General features: G+C 45.9%; 1 protein-coding gene across 1 annotated transcript; it reads left to right on the forward strand.

The window, feature by feature from the left end:
• Window positions 1–1037: 1037 nt before the first annotated feature.
• Window positions 1038–18879, forward strand: MACROH2A2 (macroH2A.2 histone; the record flags this gene model as incomplete). Its single annotated transcript, XM_080347814.1, has 8 exons — window positions 1038–1209; window positions 8691–8797; window positions 10095–10292; window positions 11847–11957; window positions 13282–13381; window positions 14125–14214; window positions 16193–16367; window positions 18714–18879. The coding sequence occupies 8 exons, from the start codon at window positions 1038–1040 to the stop codon at window positions 18877–18879; spliced, it is 1119 nt and encodes a 372-aa protein (XP_080203940.1).
• Window positions 18880–19198: the final 319 nt, after the last annotated feature.

The following is a 19198-nucleotide window of genomic DNA, read 5'->3' on the forward strand; positions in this document are numbered from 1 at the left end:
CTGTGGCAGAAGTGTTCATTGTTCACTTCAGCGGAGTGAATCTCGATCTGTCGTGTTGTAACCAGGATCATTGGGCTACCAGGGCGGCTACCAAAATGGAGTTAAAGCTTCCCCACTGCGTGACTGAGAGTGAGAACTAGGGGTGTACCTGACCACATGCACGCTCTGAAGTGGAGCAGCTGGCTGCAGGATTTGCTGTCCGTTCACCTGCAACCTCGCTGTCACCAGAAAAATAAGGAGCAGATTGTATTTTATGTCGTTGCTCCTATGTATAGACTAGACTGGCTCATAATACAGGGCAAACCCACATCTGCGGGGAGCCTGATGGGCAGAAAAGCCTCCCTTTGAGGACAGGAGGCTGAAGACCTCCCTTGGCTCCACGTTGGAGCTCCCAGGGAGAGCTCTGGGAGCAGGGAGGGCTGTGAGCGCTGGGGACAGCGCTGCCTGCCGCCTCCTCTTCAGCCGTGGGGGAGAAACACCGCACAACACCCGTGAAGCAGCAGCAGTGTGCGTGGAAGGAGGTTTATCTTCTCCCGTGCAAGCATTGTTGCCTCCTCTACTTACAGGCGGCACCAGCGTCTGCTTTGCAGCTTGTTTAATGCTGTCCGCTATGCCAGCACTTCTCAGCTGTTTGTAACTTGCTAAGCTTAATAATCGGCGTGGAAATCTTCCATGCCGTGGATGTCTGTCTGCCTCGGTGTGATTGGTTTTTAAAGATTTACTTAAGGTGCGTTTGAATTATTGGGTTTTTTTTAATACTCTTTTACCCGCTTTTTCCTATGATCTTGCTACCTTGTCAGCGCAGTAGTCAGAAAAGTTATAGCAAATGTTTCCATTATCCAACTCCTAATGAATAATGCCTCGGCTTTAACAGGTATCGAGAGTGGGTTTGGAGTTTTGCTTCTGGAAGAACCAGATGATGTATGAAGGTGTTTTCCACATGCTGAACACTAATCCCCTTTCTGTTCTCTTGCAGCTTTTGGATTGCAGCAAGGGGTCAAGAATCGCCGGCACGTTGAAGAGCACAAAGCTGCGAGATGTCGGGCCGAAGCGGGAAGAAGAAAATGTCCAAGCTCTCGCGCTCGAGCAGGGCGGGCGTCATTTTCCCCGTGGGGAGAATGATGCGCTACTTAAAGAAAGGAACGTACAAGTACCGGATAGGTGTTGGAGCACCCGTTTACATGGCAGCCGTCATAGAGTACCTAGCAGGTAAACCAAGAACCTGAGCCTGGAAGCGCTGATCACGCACAGAAGCCGGGGATATCCACGGGATGGGGCACAGACGTGCTCAGCACTTCTGAAAATCGGGCTCTGCAAGGGCAGGATTTGTTGAAATGTGCTTAAAACACTGAGATGATTCAATTGCTTCTTGAAGAGGCTGAGCGTGGAAGTTTTCTCCTTTGGAGACACTTGGCCACTAGCCGGAAGGATCATTTTTTACTGCTTTGCAGAGTGAGGCATCACATCTAGGTAGCTTCTGTGCAATAGAAAACTGATAGGAATTAGCCTTTTGATACAGCTAGATGTGAATGAGAGGCGAAAGAGAAGCTAGCCCACTTTGTGCATCCGTTGTGCCTTTTTAACTGAGCAACCTGTCTCACTGGCTGCATTTCTCCTGGCAGAACAGTGTCAAAGTGTTAGGAAATATGGAGGTTGTTAATTTGTATTTTTAAGATACTTTTTGCTTGCCTAAATGGATAAATAAACTGCTTCAGGGTTTAAATCTTCCCACATACCCTGAGTTTTCTTTTTCCTTCCTTTCTGAAATTGACCTTGGAGGAAGGGGCAGGTGATACAAATATACTGTGATATATTATAATATTTCAGACTGTCCTGCAATCATATCTGCTCAATTTCTTGTTTAATTGTGGAAAACAGCACCTTAGCAAATTGTTACAACACGCGGTGCAGAGATGGTTCTGATCCAGGTTACTTGGGTGTTACAGATCAAGACTGAGGTGCATTAGAGAAGCCGAGAGGAGTCCCAAGTCTGCATGGAGTTAGCTGAGCGAGTTGTGTTTCGGGAGCACAGTTTGCGTGGGTTGATTTCCCAAGCGGTGTGGCAAAGCTTGCGGGGTCCTGGCTGTCCATTTAACAGCACGGCAGCCTTTGTGCGAACGCTGCTGTCTCTGTCACACGTGAAACCCTGTTCTCAGTACCAGACATAAAAGCACTATTTTCTTTTGAAGGCGTGGAGAAAATCTACAACAGTGATGATTTCACTGTTAAAATTAAATTTCCAATGATGCCTAGTAGCATGTTACAGAAACTCCCTCATTTGTGCGGATTAATTACAGAATGAGGATTGGCTTTTTCGCCTGAGGCTGCTCCTGGGGTTGCTTGTGTGAGAGAAACGTCAACAGCATGGTGAGGCTTCTGTTTCCATGCATCTCCAGCTCCTTCAGCAGACAAGCCCAGAAAAGGAGCTGCTTTTAAAACAAAACATTGCTAAAAACCAGCATCCAAATAGTGAGCATTTCTGCCAGCCATTTGATTCTATTTTTGTTTACTGCACAAGAACAAACATGTTTATATGAAAACCATTTAATCATAGAGAGAGATCAGTTTTTTAAATTATTTCAGAGAAGATCTTTCACTTTATTAGGAACGTACATATGGTCATTTTTGCACAGTCCAGCTTCCCACATTAAAGTGGAGTCTCTCGGTGCAGTCTCTCAGTGGAGCTGGTGCAGTCGTGCTGTACCCGGGTGGTCCGCGACTTGCACAGCTTGTGTATCCACCTGCAGCACCAGTGCTGCTCACAGGGATGCTCCGGAGCCCACAGGGAGTCAGTGGGAGAGGTGGAGATGGAGCACTCATTGCTCTCGGAGCTTGTTTGTTCACCTGCAGCACCCAGTGCTGCTCACAGGGATGCTCCGGAGCCCACAGGGAGTCAGTGGGAGAGGTGGAGATGGAGGATTCAAAGCTCTCGGAGCTTGTGTATCCACCTGCAGCACCAGTGCTGCCCACAGGGATGCTCCGGAGCCCACACACAGGGAGTCAGTGGGAGAGGTGGAGATGGAGGATTCAAAGCTCTCGTAGCTCCCTGCTCTACCACAGGGATTTTTCAACCTTGTTTTTGTTGGTAGGACCATCTGTTTTCTAGCGGAGGTTCGGGCCTCTTCAGGAATGTCATGAATAGGAGTTTCTCTATAGCAAGGTGTGGTTGCTTTACTTTATCATCGATTGTGAGTCACTTAAAAGTCATCTGCGGACTTCTGAATGTCTGGGTGTTGCAAGATGAAAACCATACTACATGGGGTTTGGAAATGGCACTAACTTTTGTAACTGAATGCTGTGCTGGGTAATGACTCCGCTCACCCCCAGTCTGGAGAGGAATGGTTTTTCCTTTCCCCACTCCACAGGGATCTGTAGCATTCAAAGGAGTTTCTAGGATAAACATTTGGAGATGCTGGTTCTGGGCTGTGGCAATTATTACAGGGTGTAGTAATAAATTGTCAACAGCACATCTGTTCTATGCAGCACTTTGGTGGTGCAGACTGAGTTATGGTCATCTATTTATAACATCCAGCCCGGCACTGTTTACCTACTATCTGAACTAGAACAGTGTATATCTTGGCTCTGCTTCTGGCTAGTAAGTGCAGTTTAATTTAAAGCATTAATATGCTAAGGGCAGATTATGTGTGGGCCTACACATTGTTTTAGGAAAAAAGAATGTGTAGTCAACCAGGCAAGCAAATTGCTGGATGTGTAGGCTGGGGGCCCACAGAAAGGGTAAGGGAATGTTGTTTTAAGCTGCATGGTTCAGCAGAGACAGAGCCCCCTCTTGCCCCAGCCCCGTACATGTTGTAGAATGGAGTCTCGTTTGTGAGCAAACAGCTCTTGCTGGTGGATGGTGGTCTTTCCAAACCAAAGCTGCTGCGCGCTATCCAGAGCTTTGGTTGAAAAGATTACAAAGGTGGACGGTTCAATTTAAAAACTGTGCTGCAACACCTAACCCTGCTGATGTAGTTATTCCTAATATGTATGTGTGAATACAGCCTTTGCTTTTGGGAAGCCCTCAGAAACAAAACACGTTTTTCCAAGGCTGTTATTGGACAGGGCATTATGTATCAAACCGGCAACATTTCTTAACATTATCTAATACTTTCTATTACAAATTGCAGTTTTCTCTCATGGACTTGCAGCTGAAATGGTGGCGACTCAGGCCAAAAACCTGCATCCAGGGAACTGCTTCGGGCTGTGTCTGGGAGGGCGGGAGTGATGGAGACTGGTTCTTGAACCGTTTCACAGAAGCAAGTTGAACTGTGTCTTCTTGTTAAGTTCAAACATTCATGAGAACTTCTCTTAGCATCTAGGTACTCTGTGCCTCTGAGCAGAGATTGATGCTTTACGGAAGGGCAAAGGTGGTCTCTGCTGGCTCAGAGGAATCTGCTCTTTGAATAATCACATGCTCCCCGGAGACTGATTTGATTTTAACAGCTAAAATCTCGGTAGCCTTGCTCATCACGGAGCGTTCTCAAACCAGGTTCCACAGTGATCAGAGGAGACTGGGTCATAATGTTTTGGGGAGACGATGGTTATGGAAGGAGAATGTAGACGTTAGAGCTGGGGATGGATCTGGATGGTGGGAGAGCTGAACTGATGACCAGTGGGCAAATAAATGGCAAAGGGTATCCAAAAATCCTGCCAGGAAGCTGGAGAGGCAGTTGGAAAAATAAGGCGTAGACATTATTAGGATTCATTATAGGATTGGATGGAGGAGGTGTTGGTAATGAAGAGCCTAGAAAGGAAGATGGAGCCCGAGTGGACAGGATAAAGGGAGACTGTCCAGAAAGGCAACTGAGATAGAAGCATAAGGTGTGGGTCACCAAGGAAAGGAGAATGGGCTGCGGAGCTGGGAAAGCAAGTCATGGCTGGGATGGGGCAAGGTGGAGGAGGCTGGCGGGGTCCAGCAGGACCAGCACTGCCTGATTGCGTTCACCCAGGGCCCAGCATGACCAGCGACTCTCCTGTGGACTGCTTTGATACGTATTCTGTGTCACAAGCTAATAGATCCCTTTGTATGCAAGATTGATTGTGGCTGCACCCCACAGCCGTTATCAATGCCAGAGCCGTGCTTTGGCTTATCAACCCCCTTGTTAAAATGCCAGCAATCACTGCAATGTATCTCAAGAAGAGGTACTCTTTACCTCAATTGATTAGCTAATGATAATAATCATCAGTGATCTAAGACTCTTTTATAATCTCTCTATGCTGTTTTATATCTTAGGCTTGAAAATCATATTGCAAAAGTGCAGTGTAATTCCTATCCAGTAGGTTATGTTTGCTGGAACAGTGTAAGGCTGCACTGGCTTTGGAGCTAAAACTCCATGGAATAATTGGCCTCAATCCCACTGGATTTATGGACTTGGCAATAGGCACATGCCAGATTATGTTCTGAGTATGCACGGGGCTCACTATAGTCATCATGATCTAAATCAGACATCGGCTGCTTGTGCACCTTCCCAAAATGCAGGCAAAGAATACAGGTGCCTCTTGATGAGGAAGCAGAAGATGTGTGAATACTGTGCTCATCAGAGGAACTCACGGGAGACGTCAATGGATCGCCATCGTCTCTAAATTAGAGCAGAACACACCACCAGCAAATACTTCTCCCCCGAAGGACATCAGCTGGCGTGCTCTTTGGTCTGTGCTCATCTGCCGCCAAGAGACAAATCGAGCAGGTATTTCTCTGCTTGTAAATGGAGGACCAAGTACTCCATCACCTGACGCGTCTTTTCAGAGCAAGGTATTATTGATAGGTTTGTATGCTATAGTGTAACTGGAACTGCCACGACTTACCCTAAAGGGGAAGTGGGAAACAAGATAAGCTGTCTGAAATCTCTCCACTCCTACTATCAGGAGTTCTCATCCATCTTTCCTATCAGTGCAGCTGAGCACTTCACAAAAGCAGGCTGAACTCAGCCGAACAACTAGCTTTGGCCTGACTAGGATGCTTTGAGTTCCCAGACACTCTGTATCTGTTGATCCATCAGCTGAAGAAACCACTTTCTCCTCCGTGTCACAGGATGAGAAGATGTAATCCCATTCAGGTCATGGCTTGGCTGCTGTTTGTGTCGGTTGGAAGACAGTTACGTTCTTCCCTAGTCCCGAGTCCTTATCAAACAGGAGAAAGGTGATGTGTGTCTGTCTGAGGCCACGGCCAAATGTGGAGTGCAGAAATAAGTCAGTTTCCTTGCAGCCACCTGCGCTGAAGGTGAATTTGGAGCTGTGCTTCCAGTGTGGAAGCAGCTTTGTGGATTTTGAATCTTGAGAGAAGTAAGATTATTTCAGGTTTCACTTTAATTCTTCATGCCTGCTGCTGAGAGAAAGCAAAGGAAAGCAAACTTACGTCTGACAATATCAAGATGCCTGATTCCAAGAGAGCTTGTTCTAGTATAGGACTTCATTACAGGACCTATGTTCTCAGACTGGTCTTCTTAGAGCTGAGGTAACTTCAGCTGTTGTTTTCACTTGAAATGTAAAGCAGTTTCTGTAGGGATCTGTTATTATCAGCAGAGGATGTGATAGCTGAAGCCTTCAGATTTGATGTTGCGTTTTGCAAGTGCTGTTTTGTACTCTTAAGGCTGTTCCTCCAGCATTAGAAATACATGCACACAAACAATGGTTAGAAGAAGGTAAGGCATTTATTTACCTGTGCAAATGACTGGCATCCTTTGCTAAGTTCTGTGCGTATTCCACAGCGTGCCGTACGACGTCTCTGCCTCGGATTCTCTTCTTCCCGGTGCCCCGTGGCAGAAGGCTGGCGTTTCAGTGTTGTGCGTTTTTTGCTCTTGACATTAGGCAAAGGACATTTGAGTGCCCCATCAGGATGCCGCTGGCCAAAGGACGCAGAGCCTGGGGGAGTGGGGTGAGACACGGGTAGCAGGCTGTGCCGCTTGTTGGCACGTGTGAAAGAGCTTCAGTTACCGTGCAGGTAAGTACGTGTCGCCTTTCATTTCCTTCCTGATGCAATGCTCCTCCGCTGTCAGCACACGTCTGCCAACCCCGCTGCAGGAGCCTGGGCCTCTTGTCTTGCTTTATGCTGGTCTGCACAATGGATGGCAATCTGTTCCTGCTGTCACCTTCTGCAGTAGCTGCACGGCCCGGGAGCCGGGGCTGAGACCCAGCCCTGCAGCCCACACGTAGTGAATGCAACTGCGTTACGCAGGATCTCTTCTCATTCTCCAGAGTCAGGAAAAGCCAGTGCCAAGGCTGCTGGCCTAACTTTAAACGTAGGTTCCGTGTGTATTTGTGGTGTGGTGCTAGTTCTGATTGTTCGATCACCTGCTACTTTTTCCTCATGGCAGTGGCCTAGTTATTGCAACCAGGGCTCTAATATTTCCTAAAACGTGAGCGCTTGTCTTTGCAACTTCGATAATGTTTCTTGAAAGCGGTACATGAATAATTTGTGAACATTTTCAACATAAGTCTAAATGGCTTTTACATCTCCGCCATTCAGTTAGGGCTGTATGCTGTATGCTAGTGACAACTGGATGACAAGTATGTGCTCTTGTTGTTCTGAGGTAAACCGAAAGCTTGTGTCTTTCTCATGAACAAAACCTCTTGTTGGAATCCTTTGGTTTTAGCCAAAGAGCACTATGTAGATTTCCACTGAATTTTTCATGGAAGTTCTTTTTATAATGGTTACAGTTCTCTGTTTAGCTGACGAAAATGAGCGAGATCTCATTAACAGGACATGGATGGGCTGTAACTTTCCTGCCGCTGTTGCTGACAGTAGTAAATACAAAACCAAAACCCAGCAGGCAGGGACGCTGGTTGCTTATGAAATCACGTTCATGCCTGGCTTCATTTTAAGATTATTTGTAGCAAAACGTTCCCTTCTCCTTCTTCCTCAGTGTTTCAGTAGAGTTCTTACAGGAGAATTAATCTGTGAGTAGGGGCCAAGCTCTGTCAGTCAATGGATTAGACTGTTTGCTACAGTTTAGGTGAACTCGGAAAATCATGTCTGTGTTTCTCGTGTAAAGATTAGAAAAAGCTCAGTGGCTTTAGTCACAGCATAAATGGTATTGCAAATTAAATGGAAGTGACCTTCTGTTCCCAGAGATGTGGAGGGAGCTTTCTGCCAGTAGTTCACGCATTGGGCTCTGACGTTGTCTCTGCTTGCCTCTGAGCCGACCTTTCCGTACCTTGTTCTGAAATCAAGCTTCTCGCAGGTTTCCAGTGCCACTGAATTCAGCCCCGCGGCATTGCCTGGCTGCTTCGTCCCCTTTCAAAGTGTTTCTTTAAATGCACCTCAGTCTTCGTCTTACCTGGTCCTGAGCATCTTTGCTGTTCTGTGGGAACTGTCCACGCCAGGTTGGGGGTTCCATTGCATGCTCTGCTGTGTTATTGTTACAGAGTCACTGCTGAATTTGGGATTGCTCATGTACATTTTTATAGGGTGTTTCTTGAGCTTTTTGGAAAGAGTATTCTGACTTGGGACTTGTATATGTGGACCAAGCTGGGCGTATTTCCTGCTGGCTGTCCTTTAGGGAATTTGGAAGTACTAATTATTTTGTGCAAATTTGCAAATACATTGAATGTGGTTTGGTTTCTGCTTTTCTATAGCAAAGACTGTTTCAATTGGAAAATGCTCCTGAAGAAGTAAATGGATATTAAGCAGGAGTGTAAAATGTACATACAGGGTGTACATGAGCTTCATTTTTATCTCAATGTGTTTACAGCGGAAATTCTAGAATTAGCGGGAAATGCGGCGCGGGACAACAAGAAGGGAAGAATCGCCCCCAGACACATTCTCCTGGCAGTTGCCAACGATGAGGAGCTGAACCAGGTACCCGTTTCCATTTCAGTGAGAGTTTCGTGCTGTCACATGGACGAAGCTGCTACCGTGCAAGGTTGGAAACAGTTTAGTCTGACACATGAATGGGAACAGGATTATCAGAGCAGAAGTTGGCAGGATTGTGCCAACTTGTATGAAAGCAAACAAATAAGAAGGTTCTGGGATATCTTAAAACCTCTGGATATAGATTTTGCTGCTTGTGTAGCCTGTAAGTCCTGCTGAAATGGGAAAACTTGGTGCTTAATTTTTTCCTCAGGGACATCAATACTTAAAGAAAATGTGCCGTATGGAAGACCTTTTCCCCAAAGCTGTAGAAATGTGTGTTTCCTATCATGCTGGCTGTGAGCCCATCTCAGGTGTGGATCTGGCTCACGTTGCTGCCTCCAGCGCTGCCTCCCCTCCATACGCCCGGGTCTCGTTGGCACCCAGGCTGGTTTGCAGTGCTCTGGACATCACTTGTGGGGTCACTTCTGCAGGACCTGTGGAGCGAGAAGGCAGAAGACGGCGTGGGCTGTGAATTGTGGTATTCAGGGCTGCCGGGAAGGCTCAGTCAGCATCGGAAGATCTCTTCTTGCCTGGCCCCATGTGAAGATGAATGACATCATTCACACTTTGAAAGACTCCTGCACTTAATTTGACTGCTTTAAATAATGGGAGTGTGGTGCACATGAAGTCATCTAGCTCTGTTTCCAGTCAAGGAGACTGACAAGTCAGAACAGAGGCCGGAGAGAGGGAAAGGTGCGCTAACGCTGTCAGCCCAGCCCCTGCTCCGCGGCACCGGTGGCTGCGCTGAGCTGCACACCAGACACACTGGTGCCTGTTAGGAATTAGCCACATTTTGTCCTCCACCTCACATCACAGCCCATTCCCGTTGTTCACCCCCGCAAAGCAGGTTCTTGGGCTGCATACTCACTTGCACCGAATCCGTTTCCCTGCCAGAGGGGTCTACAACCGGTTCTTTGAGCAGGGATGTGGTGCAATCATTTTTTAAGCAGCCCGCAGGCACGTACCGTTTGCTCTTACCCTCAGTCACTGCTCATGAGCCACCCAGCACAGGGATAGCAGAGACCGGCTTTGTGAGAGGAAAGGGTGAGCGACCTGCAGAGCGGCGTGCTGGCTGACATCACTGTCACCTAACAGGTCTCTTTCTTATTGTGGATTTTCTCCCGGATGTGTTTTGGTTTAGGGAGTGTGGACTCTAGTGTGTGTGTGATATAGTCAGCAACAACAGCTCGAGCGCAGACTGCCAGATCTATGATGTGCTCTCTCACACTGTTTCTCCTTGCAGCTGCTAAAAGGTGTGACTATTGCAAGTGGAGGTGTCCTGCCCAGAATCCAGCCAGAGCTCCTAGCCAAGAAACGGGGCGCCAAGGGCAAAGCCGAGACCATCCTTTCCCCTGCTCCGGAGAAGAAGGGAAGGAAATCCATGGTGAACAAAAAGAGTGGGAAGAAGGCAAAGTCTACCAAGGCCCGGACACCCAAAAAGGTAAGTGTGAGGCAGACAGGGGATTGCAGAGACTGAGATTATTAAGAGGAATAAATTAGTGTTTCTGCACTGTTTCTTTGTAACAGCTGGAAACAGGAGGCAGGAGTTGATAATAGACACGACAGGACCTTTCTTTTGTCTCTAACTTTAGCAATAAAGGCAGGCACAGCATTTTTCAAAATGAATTTTCGTAGCAAACACCTTTAAAGGTTTGAGCAAAACTTTTAAGATTTCCATGTCACTCTTTGCACTGCTTTCTTGGTCACTTTGTAGAATGTCTCTATCTCCACACTAACCCTGTGACAGTGCACTCTAGCTTTTAAATAAGGGAAGCTTTGTTTGAAAACATTTTGTGCCTGACAGAGGTCACACCTTCAGCCTCCTACCGTTATGGGTTAAGGATTCCTCAGTGCCCAGAGAACTTGTCCTGACGTGGTTCCGACGGTGGTTTTGACAAGCTCTTTGTCCGGTGGGTTCTTAGGTGCGCTGTCGTTAATGACTTTTAAAAGAGTGGTGAGAAGAATAAATGAATCAGAACTTGACGGCTGCAATTTCCCTTACAGCTGCCCATCCTCTGTCACCATCCAAAATAGTTTAATTTGGTAAAGTGGGAAACCAGATCAGTGCTCCCGATTTGTCATTCTAGAGCATACATCTTAAAACACTGCTACATTTGTGATTGGGTAGGATTAAACGACGTTAGGCTTTAACCTAAGCTATTTAAACGTGCGTGGAGCACGTCTTTCTGGAGGTCTCTGAGCTTCAATACTTACAATAACTAACATGCAAAATGGCTTTTAGAAAGAAAACTGTGTTGCTTAATAGGATGCCCAATAGGATACCTCTGTGTATTGATCTCGGCTACCACCGTACGTTGGATTTGCGTGTGCAGAGCTGGGACTTGTTAGGAAGAGCTTTAGCTTCTTGACATACCTTAGAGCAAATATGGACAGAGGCGAGGAGAGGTTTCCACAGCTCCTGGCGCTGGGCTGCCTGGAGGAACAGGGGACAAAGGGGACTTCACCTTCCAGCTCCACCTATTAGTTCACCTTGTCATCCTGACGGCTCGTGTGGAGATGTGATGGCTCGTTCCTGTCCATATGGACTCAGCTCTACAAGACTGAGGCTTAGGATTATGTTTTTCAGATCATAAAGTTGTTTTTTCCTGCAGACTGGAGCGTTTGACTGGGTTACTAAGTTACTAAGTTGGATTTAGTGTGAGCTCTGCTTTGTTAGCAGCAAAAATAACCTAGCACCCACCCATAAATACCACCTGAATTGTTAGTAAAGCTACAGATGGGTGTGGGTGCCCTGACTCTCAATGTGACTACAAACTTATGTAACACCTCAGATGAACCTCTTGATGTTTTACAATTATATAAACATGGAATACCTCTATGTTATGTAATCTTTGGGGAGTGAAAGACTATGAGTAACGTATTGATCTGAAAGGATAAAGTTTGTAGTAACTGATTAAATCTGTCCATTACTGAATAGGGTAAATGTTGATTTGTTTCCTTAGAGAGTTCTTGCTTTTCTTCTCCCCCCAAACAGAGCAAACAGAAGGACAATGAAAAAGAAGGAGCTTCAAATTCAACATCTGAAGATGGACCTGGGGATGGTTTCACTATCTTGTCGTCCAAGAGCCTTGTGCCAGGACAAAAGGTAATAAACACCAAGTTATAACAGATTGGAATCACAGCAATGGAGCCTAGCATGAGCGGAAGGATGCTTTTGACCTAACGCCAGTACAAAATGCTCTCTGTGTTCTCCTTTAGTGGTCCCAAATTTAAGGCCAAAAATCACTCAAGTCATGGGTGGGGTGGAGGGTCTCACAAATACGTCTGCATGTAATCCATTTCTTGGCCTAAACCGTGTCAGAGTGTTGTTCGGCTTGGTCTTGGCTGTGTTGTGCCTGGCCTATTGCTGCTGTAATTTTTGGACGCTTTGAATGACACTGGAGATTTTCTTACAGATATAACTATGAAGATATGGTCAGGATTTTTTTAAGTATTATTATTTCAAATAGTGAGGTCATCTGGACAAAGTGTTATTCCTGAAATCGCTTCTGTCAGCCCTCCGTACCGATGGTGTGCCCTGGTGCATGAAGCAGCGCTTAAGAGTTCAGTCTATCTGATCCCCTCTCTTGCTGAAGCCGTGATCCAGAACGTGCCAGACACATAACAGATCCAAAAGATCAATAAAAACTGTAATCTGAGTAGATGAAACTTCAGCCTCCTTCACTGAAGTTCAGTCCTGTCCTAAGTTCCTCCAGAACCTGTGCAGCTTCTCACTTCTCCTCTAAAACGGGCACTGCTTACTGCTCTGTTATCACAGCCTGGAAATCAATGCGCCTGCTGTGCACGTGGTCAGCAGCCGTGAAGCCTTTTGGAGGATTTTTAGCAGCTCTGTCCTCTGTTGTTGCTCGAAGCGATGAGGCCGTGAAATCTGGGGAGCAGCCTGTTCTGAGCACCTCGAGACATCAGGTTTTGTCCGGTTCCCGTGTCCAGATGCGGGGCTGGGTAAAGCAGCCCTTACTCTATTTCTGCCAGGAACTGAAAGGGTAATCACGTACTACAGTGGCTGAAGCTTTTCTACCTCAGGATAATGCCCAGCCCTCTGAGCCCCTGCAGCAGCTAACCGGGAGCAAATGTTTCTGCAGAAGCAAAGCTTTTTAACGTTAGTATTTTTCTCTTTAAACAAAAGCATTTCCAAACAAGCCTTTTCTCTTCAAAGCGTGATGTCAGAACACGTGTTTTCTAGCAGTAACTTCCCCCAGAACAAGCTCCCAAGCTGTGAGCGTATCACCAAACAATGTGAGTGGTGTACAATCATTCATTAAAGTCTAAACATCAGAATCACATCTATTGAACACAATGAAACTACTGATCTCTGAACGACTGAATCCAACCACCTTTCATTGTAGCTTTTTGGAATGATGATTTCGCACTCAATGACTATTTCTTTTCTTGTCATTACTATTTCACAGCTTTCTCTGACGCAGAGTGACATCAGCCATATTGGCTCCATGAAAGTAGAAGGCATCGTTCACCCCACAACCGCTGAAATAGACCTCAAGGAGGAAATAGGTGAGGCTCTGCTACGCTCATTTGTCTTTTTTAATGATGACTTACTACGATCAAAACACAGATAATCTGTTGAAGCACATGAGCAGCAAAGATGTGAAAAATAATGATTGCAGTCTTCATTAGATTATTTTTACATTTGTCTCTGAAAATTCTGTGACAAAAATTATACATTAATAACACTTCTAATGATGCTTTTCACTGTAGGATTGTACGTATTTTGGAAATACTCATGTACAAAGCCTTATACTGCCCATGTGAAATAAGGAAATATTGTTATTACTGGTATACGAAACTGAAGGTAGAGGGAGGTAAAGGAGACAGGCATTCGGTGACATAGATAGGCATGGAACCTAGGAGCAGGCTTCTGAAATAACTGCTTTATAGGGTGTCATCAAGAGCTCCACTGGCACCCCAGCTAGGTTTATTTCCGAAAGCAGGAGAGTTTGTATGGTGAGGTTGATTTTGAAAGCTGAAACCTGAGTCCTGAAAAGCCCGCTTTTTGCTATTTTAGCCATAAGAGTAAGATGGCATTCTTATGAAAGGAGGTTCCAGTACTAACACGCGGGGGTCTTCAAAACAACGAAAAGTAAACTGTGGCTAGATAGATGGTAAACAGAGACAGCTGCTGCTGACCTGGGGAAGCGGGATCGTTAGTGTGCAATGTTCTTCTTTTAAATGAAGCAGAGCTGTTTTGTTCACGCTGGTGCGTTGGTGCCAAGGCCCTCTGCTCTGTGTCCCTGCAGGCAAGGCCTTGGAAAAGGCTGGAGGGAAGGAGTTCTTAGAAACCGTCAAAGAGCTTCGCAAATCTCAAGGACCTTTGGAAGTTGCTGAAGGTAAAAAGGATACCGCGGTCCCTTCTGGAAACAGCTCATTCTCTATGTCCTTTCCTCCAGACACCCTGTTCTGCTCTCGGTTGTTATGTGCCCTTGCCTGTGTGATGCAGGTGTTCTGTTGGTTCTTTGAAGCTGTTGCTGATATGGACAGCCTGTTGAGAGAAAACCAAGGAAGAGCAGGATACTCGTATGCTCTGCACTCTCTGTCTTTTGGCTTCTAGGTGACAGCACAAGTTACAGTGGGCTGCTGAGTTCACCTGAGGCAATTGCTGCCTGTTCCAGTCCAGAAATTAAGGAAAACTTTTGCTGTCACCTATGTGCCGTCTTTCCCGTCCCGTTTGTACTGCATTCCATAGCGACAATCAGAAACAGCCATCAGTCTAACACACGAGGTGTAAGAACAGTGGTAGCGTATGAATTATTCTTTATGCTTATTTGACTAACAGTATCATCCAAACAATTACCTTCCTTAGAACACAAACACAGATGTGATAAGATCTCTGGAACTGGCATGCTTTTTGGAAGAGCAATTGCTTCTCTTCTCCCAGGCACTACACCTGCATTATAGAAATACAAATTACAGCAGTGCTTTCTTTGAATGTTTAACACGTCTGGAGCAGTGAAGAGTTTGGGACTTGAGACTATGCCTTCCTGTGTAGTGAAATTAAACCAGTTTATAGGGGTTGAAAGTGGCTGGAGGATGGATGGATGGATGGAAAGAAATTATAACATATCTTCTAGTGCCTTATTTGGCTTAATATCTCAATACTCGAGAAACTAAATGCTTTAAATAGTCTAGTTTTGGAAATTTCCTAAGTGAATAGCCTACTTTTACAACCTCAAATGACAGGGAAAATTTTGTACAAGATATTTTGCTTCACTTTTGCATTGAATCAACAATATATACCATGACATCAAAGTAAAATATTTTTCTCTGCCAACATCACCACCCAACTAGGAAATAGACTCCTTTTGTGCTATAAAGGCTATCCCAGGAAAGAAGAAAGTCTTAGTGTAACAGATAGAACAATGTATGCTCACCAACATGGTGGTGTGGTGCTGGGTTTGAAGCTGGTTTTGATGCAAGCAACAATAAATGGTGTTAATCACGGGAGCTGCTGGAAACACCTGAGCTGCAGCCCCACCGGCTGCGATGCAAGTGCTGCCCACAGCACACCTGTGCTCTTTGCACTCAGTTTGCTCCGATGGCAAAGGCCGGATGTTTCCCTCTGCGTGAAGTGTGAGTGGCACCATGAAGATTAGAAAAAATTCCTCTGTGGTGGCGGCTAAGTGAGTAAACCCAAGTTGTTCATTCTTGGGCTTTAATTGCCCAGCTAATTTCAGGGTGTTTAACCTGAGATGCCCAGACTGGCAGAAGTGCTAATGGTCAAAATTGCCACAAAAGCAAACTGATGCCACGCTGTGAACTCTGCAGGTCCTAGAGAAACATTGCGCCTCCTGAAAAATTAACCTGAGGTTCCCAGTTGGACATAACTGGTGGAGACTTTGAGCAAACACCTTTGGTTTCCATGTCGTCTGGGACAACCCAGCTGTGAAGTGGGGCTAAATATTGCTCTCTAACACCCTGGAGCTGCAACGGTGGTGCAGGATGTTTGTGCAAAGCACTCGGAGCAGGCTGCGCTGTGCAAATGTCTACGGGACGATTAATGATACGTGTTCAGTGCAAGATTTGATACTTTGCATTAAACAAACCCAGAGGCCACGACGAATGAGAAAGCTGTAAAACATCATTGAATAACTGCGTCTTAACCAAATGAGCCCTGGGTTCTTTGGTCTCCAAAGAGGTAATAATTGATCACAAAAGACAGATTCTGATTGCAAGTCAGCCATTGCAGCATATTTTAGTTCCGAGTGTATTTCTTAGGAGAGGTAATGCAGTGCAGGAGGTGTTTGGGTTGGGAGGTCACTGCGGGGTAGTGTCCGTTCAAAACTGAGTGTTCTTTCGTGTTTGTGACAGCCGCGCTCACGCAGTCCAGCGGGCTGGCGGCCAAGTTCGTCATCCACTGCCACATCCCGCAGTGGGGCTCCGACAAGTGCGAGGAGCAGCTCGAGGAGACCATCAAGAACTGCTTAACAGCCGCAGAAGACAAGAAGTTGAAGTCCGTGGCCTTCCCCCCGTTTCCCAGTGGCAGGTATGGCTCAAAATGTGCTCCACCAAGAAATCCAGAGCATTTCTATTTTTCTTCTTTGTTTTTTAACTGGCAGTTCGTTAATCTCGCTCGGTCTCTCATCACAAGACACCCTCACAAGCCCCACTACCTACAGAAGTTGTTTTGTGTTGGAGTTCACGTGCTTGTGTTTAATTTGAAATGGAACTCTTGGTTTTGTTAGCAATGAGTGCACAGTCTGGTAGTGAAGAAATGAAAGTAAAACTGCTTTTGATAAGCGGAATCACCACACGTCACTGAATACACAGGAGGAGAAAATGCTGCTTTTACACAGGCACTTCTCAAGACAAATCATATCTTTGTGGATCAGGATAAGAGAATAAAGAGAGGCAGTGTAATTTTAGTGGTTTTTTCTGCCCTTTATACACAGATTCTCTTGGTTACAGAGTTTCGTCAAAGCGAAGTGTGATAAATTGTTTTATCACTCTTTAATACTAAAGTTCAACCTTCAAAAATTAACCGTAGTTTTTAATTGCAGTAGAAATAGTCTCTATAGAGCTCATGTCTCCTATGAGCGTTATCCAAGAACAATCCAGTCTGAGCATCAGTCTCAGTGCAGCTTCTTCTGCTCCTCAGTTTTGTTTCTCTTCCTGTTGCTGTTGTAGCTGCTCGTGCTAACAGAGGAAATGCAGTGGGTCTCACCAGGTGCTGCTGGTTTCCAATCACAGACCCTCAGAGTTGTCTGAGAGAGAGACAGAGGTTTTCAAATAGGACTGAGAGGTTTGGCTGGTTTCCACCTGCACAAGAAATGCTGGTTTTGTTGGGCACATCGCGAATTTGCTGTATTTGCTCTGTGAATTTTCACCTTTCCTCCACCCCACCTTATGGACGGACTGTTTGCAGTAATGTAGCAATAGGTAAGATATCCCAGTTGTGCCAGGGCTGTTCAGCTCTGTGATCTTGTCGTGAAAAAGTAGACAAATGTGGTTTAGATGAAGTCACTTGTGCTGTGAAGTGGATATAAATTAACTGGGAAAACAATTTGAAACAGTTCTTGTCGATAACTTGCTGCCGGAAAGACGTATCAGCTGGGGTGCTGCAGGTGCTGTAGACGTAGGAAAGTCTGTTTGCTGGTAAGCATTTGGATGATGGTGAATTCAGATGCAGCAGTTGTTTAGCACTAGTTTCTAAACTCTTTTTTGGATGGTATTTAATGCAAGTAAGCATGATACATAGTCTGACATTGCTGACATGAAATTGAGTAAGGAGAAGTCAGTAGTACCGAACTGGGAAATCAAACAGAAGGCATGTGATGGTGCTGAACGCTGCAAAGGCAGCTCTGGATGCTCTTCAAATACATACCGGGATTTTTCAAGTGTAAGGATCGTTATGCACTGGGATGGCTTATCTATGTGTTGCGATGTGGCTCTGTCACTGAAGAACTGTAAGTGTAGGGCAAGGAATCTGTTGAGTGTTACACACGAGCGCACTGCAAGGCAGAGCATTTCATGAGGCGGGCATCAAGTTCGAACCGTAGAACAGTTGTTGAAGTTATGTCGGGTGTTATAGCAGTCGTGTTGTATACAAACAGAGGTGCAAAGCACCTGACCCTCGTAGTGACGGTGCTCCTTGCGGCGTGCGCCCCGCCGGTCCTCCCGCAGGGTGGAGGGGAGGCGGGGGACCTGCCCTGCAGCCGAGGGAGTGTGTGGCTTCTAAAGGATTGGGAGACTAAGCTGGAACAAATGCTGCTGCCACGAGACTTTGACCTAAGGGATGTGGGCCAGCTGCCCCACGAGTTGTCAGCACAGTGCCAAGCCCACTCACAGCAAAGACTGGTATCTTTTAGCTTTTCAGTTGGTATATTAGACAATATTACCATCCTAATGAGTGAATGAGTGGGTCTTGGCCTTACTTTGGGTTATGGTTGTAATTTCAGTCAGTTTCACTGAAGCTTCAAGCAAAATATTTTTAACGACAGAGGAAGTCAAGCAAGCTATTGATTTTGTCTGTTTGTTCCATTTTCAACTACAAAAATAACCATTCCCTCATCTTTTTAGCCTGCCCGCACGGCATGCAAACGTTTAATTCTAAGGGAGAATGTTAAAAACTATGTGTAGTTATAAAAATGAGAAGCAAATGAAACCAGTAACTATGCCAGCAAGGAAACTGATAGAGCAGCACATGAATGTTGCTAATGAAACCTTGGGCTTCGCTTCTGGGCTTCACACATTGCAAAGCCGCCAGTGGCACTATGTTTTGCAGCAGCCTGCGGCTGGCGCAGCTCTGGTTTGCTCTTTCATTGTCACGTGTGCGTAGTGCTGGCCCAGGCTCTGACACTCACTGGTTCTGTTCTGTCCCTCCACCGCACAGAAACTGCTTCCCGAAACAGACGGCAGCGCAGCTGACTCTCAGAGCTATTTCCACCCATTTTGACGGCACCAGCTCTTCCTCCTTGAAGAACATTTACTTTCTGCTCTTCGACAGTGAAAGCATTGGCATCTACGTGCAAGAAATGGCCAAGCTAGACACTAAGTAGCGACGGCAGCCAAATGAAACTTTATTTTTCAACAAACTTGAGTAGCATTGAAAGCATTAGAGGTGGGTTTTATTTTTTCAATGTGACGAGGAGGGGGAGCGGTAGTAGTGTGATGTGTTGTGACGTGCTGAGGAGCTGGGACTAGAGGCGAGAGGGGGTTGAGTCCCATTGCTTCGTGCTCTCAGCATCCTCCAGCCATTTCTATCACCTTGAGCAACTCAGTTGCCATCTCTTTTCAGGAGGTTTTTTTAGTGTCCCTTGTTACTTTAGTTTAGAAGTTTTGAAAGAGTAACCTCATTTTAGATTTGTAGCGATGAGT

Source organism: Nesoenas mayeri (genome assembly GCF_963082525.1).
Source record: "Nesoenas mayeri genome assembly, chromosome: 7".
NCBI classification, from domain to species: domain Eukaryota; kingdom Metazoa; phylum Chordata; class Aves; order Columbiformes; family Columbidae; genus Nesoenas; species Nesoenas mayeri.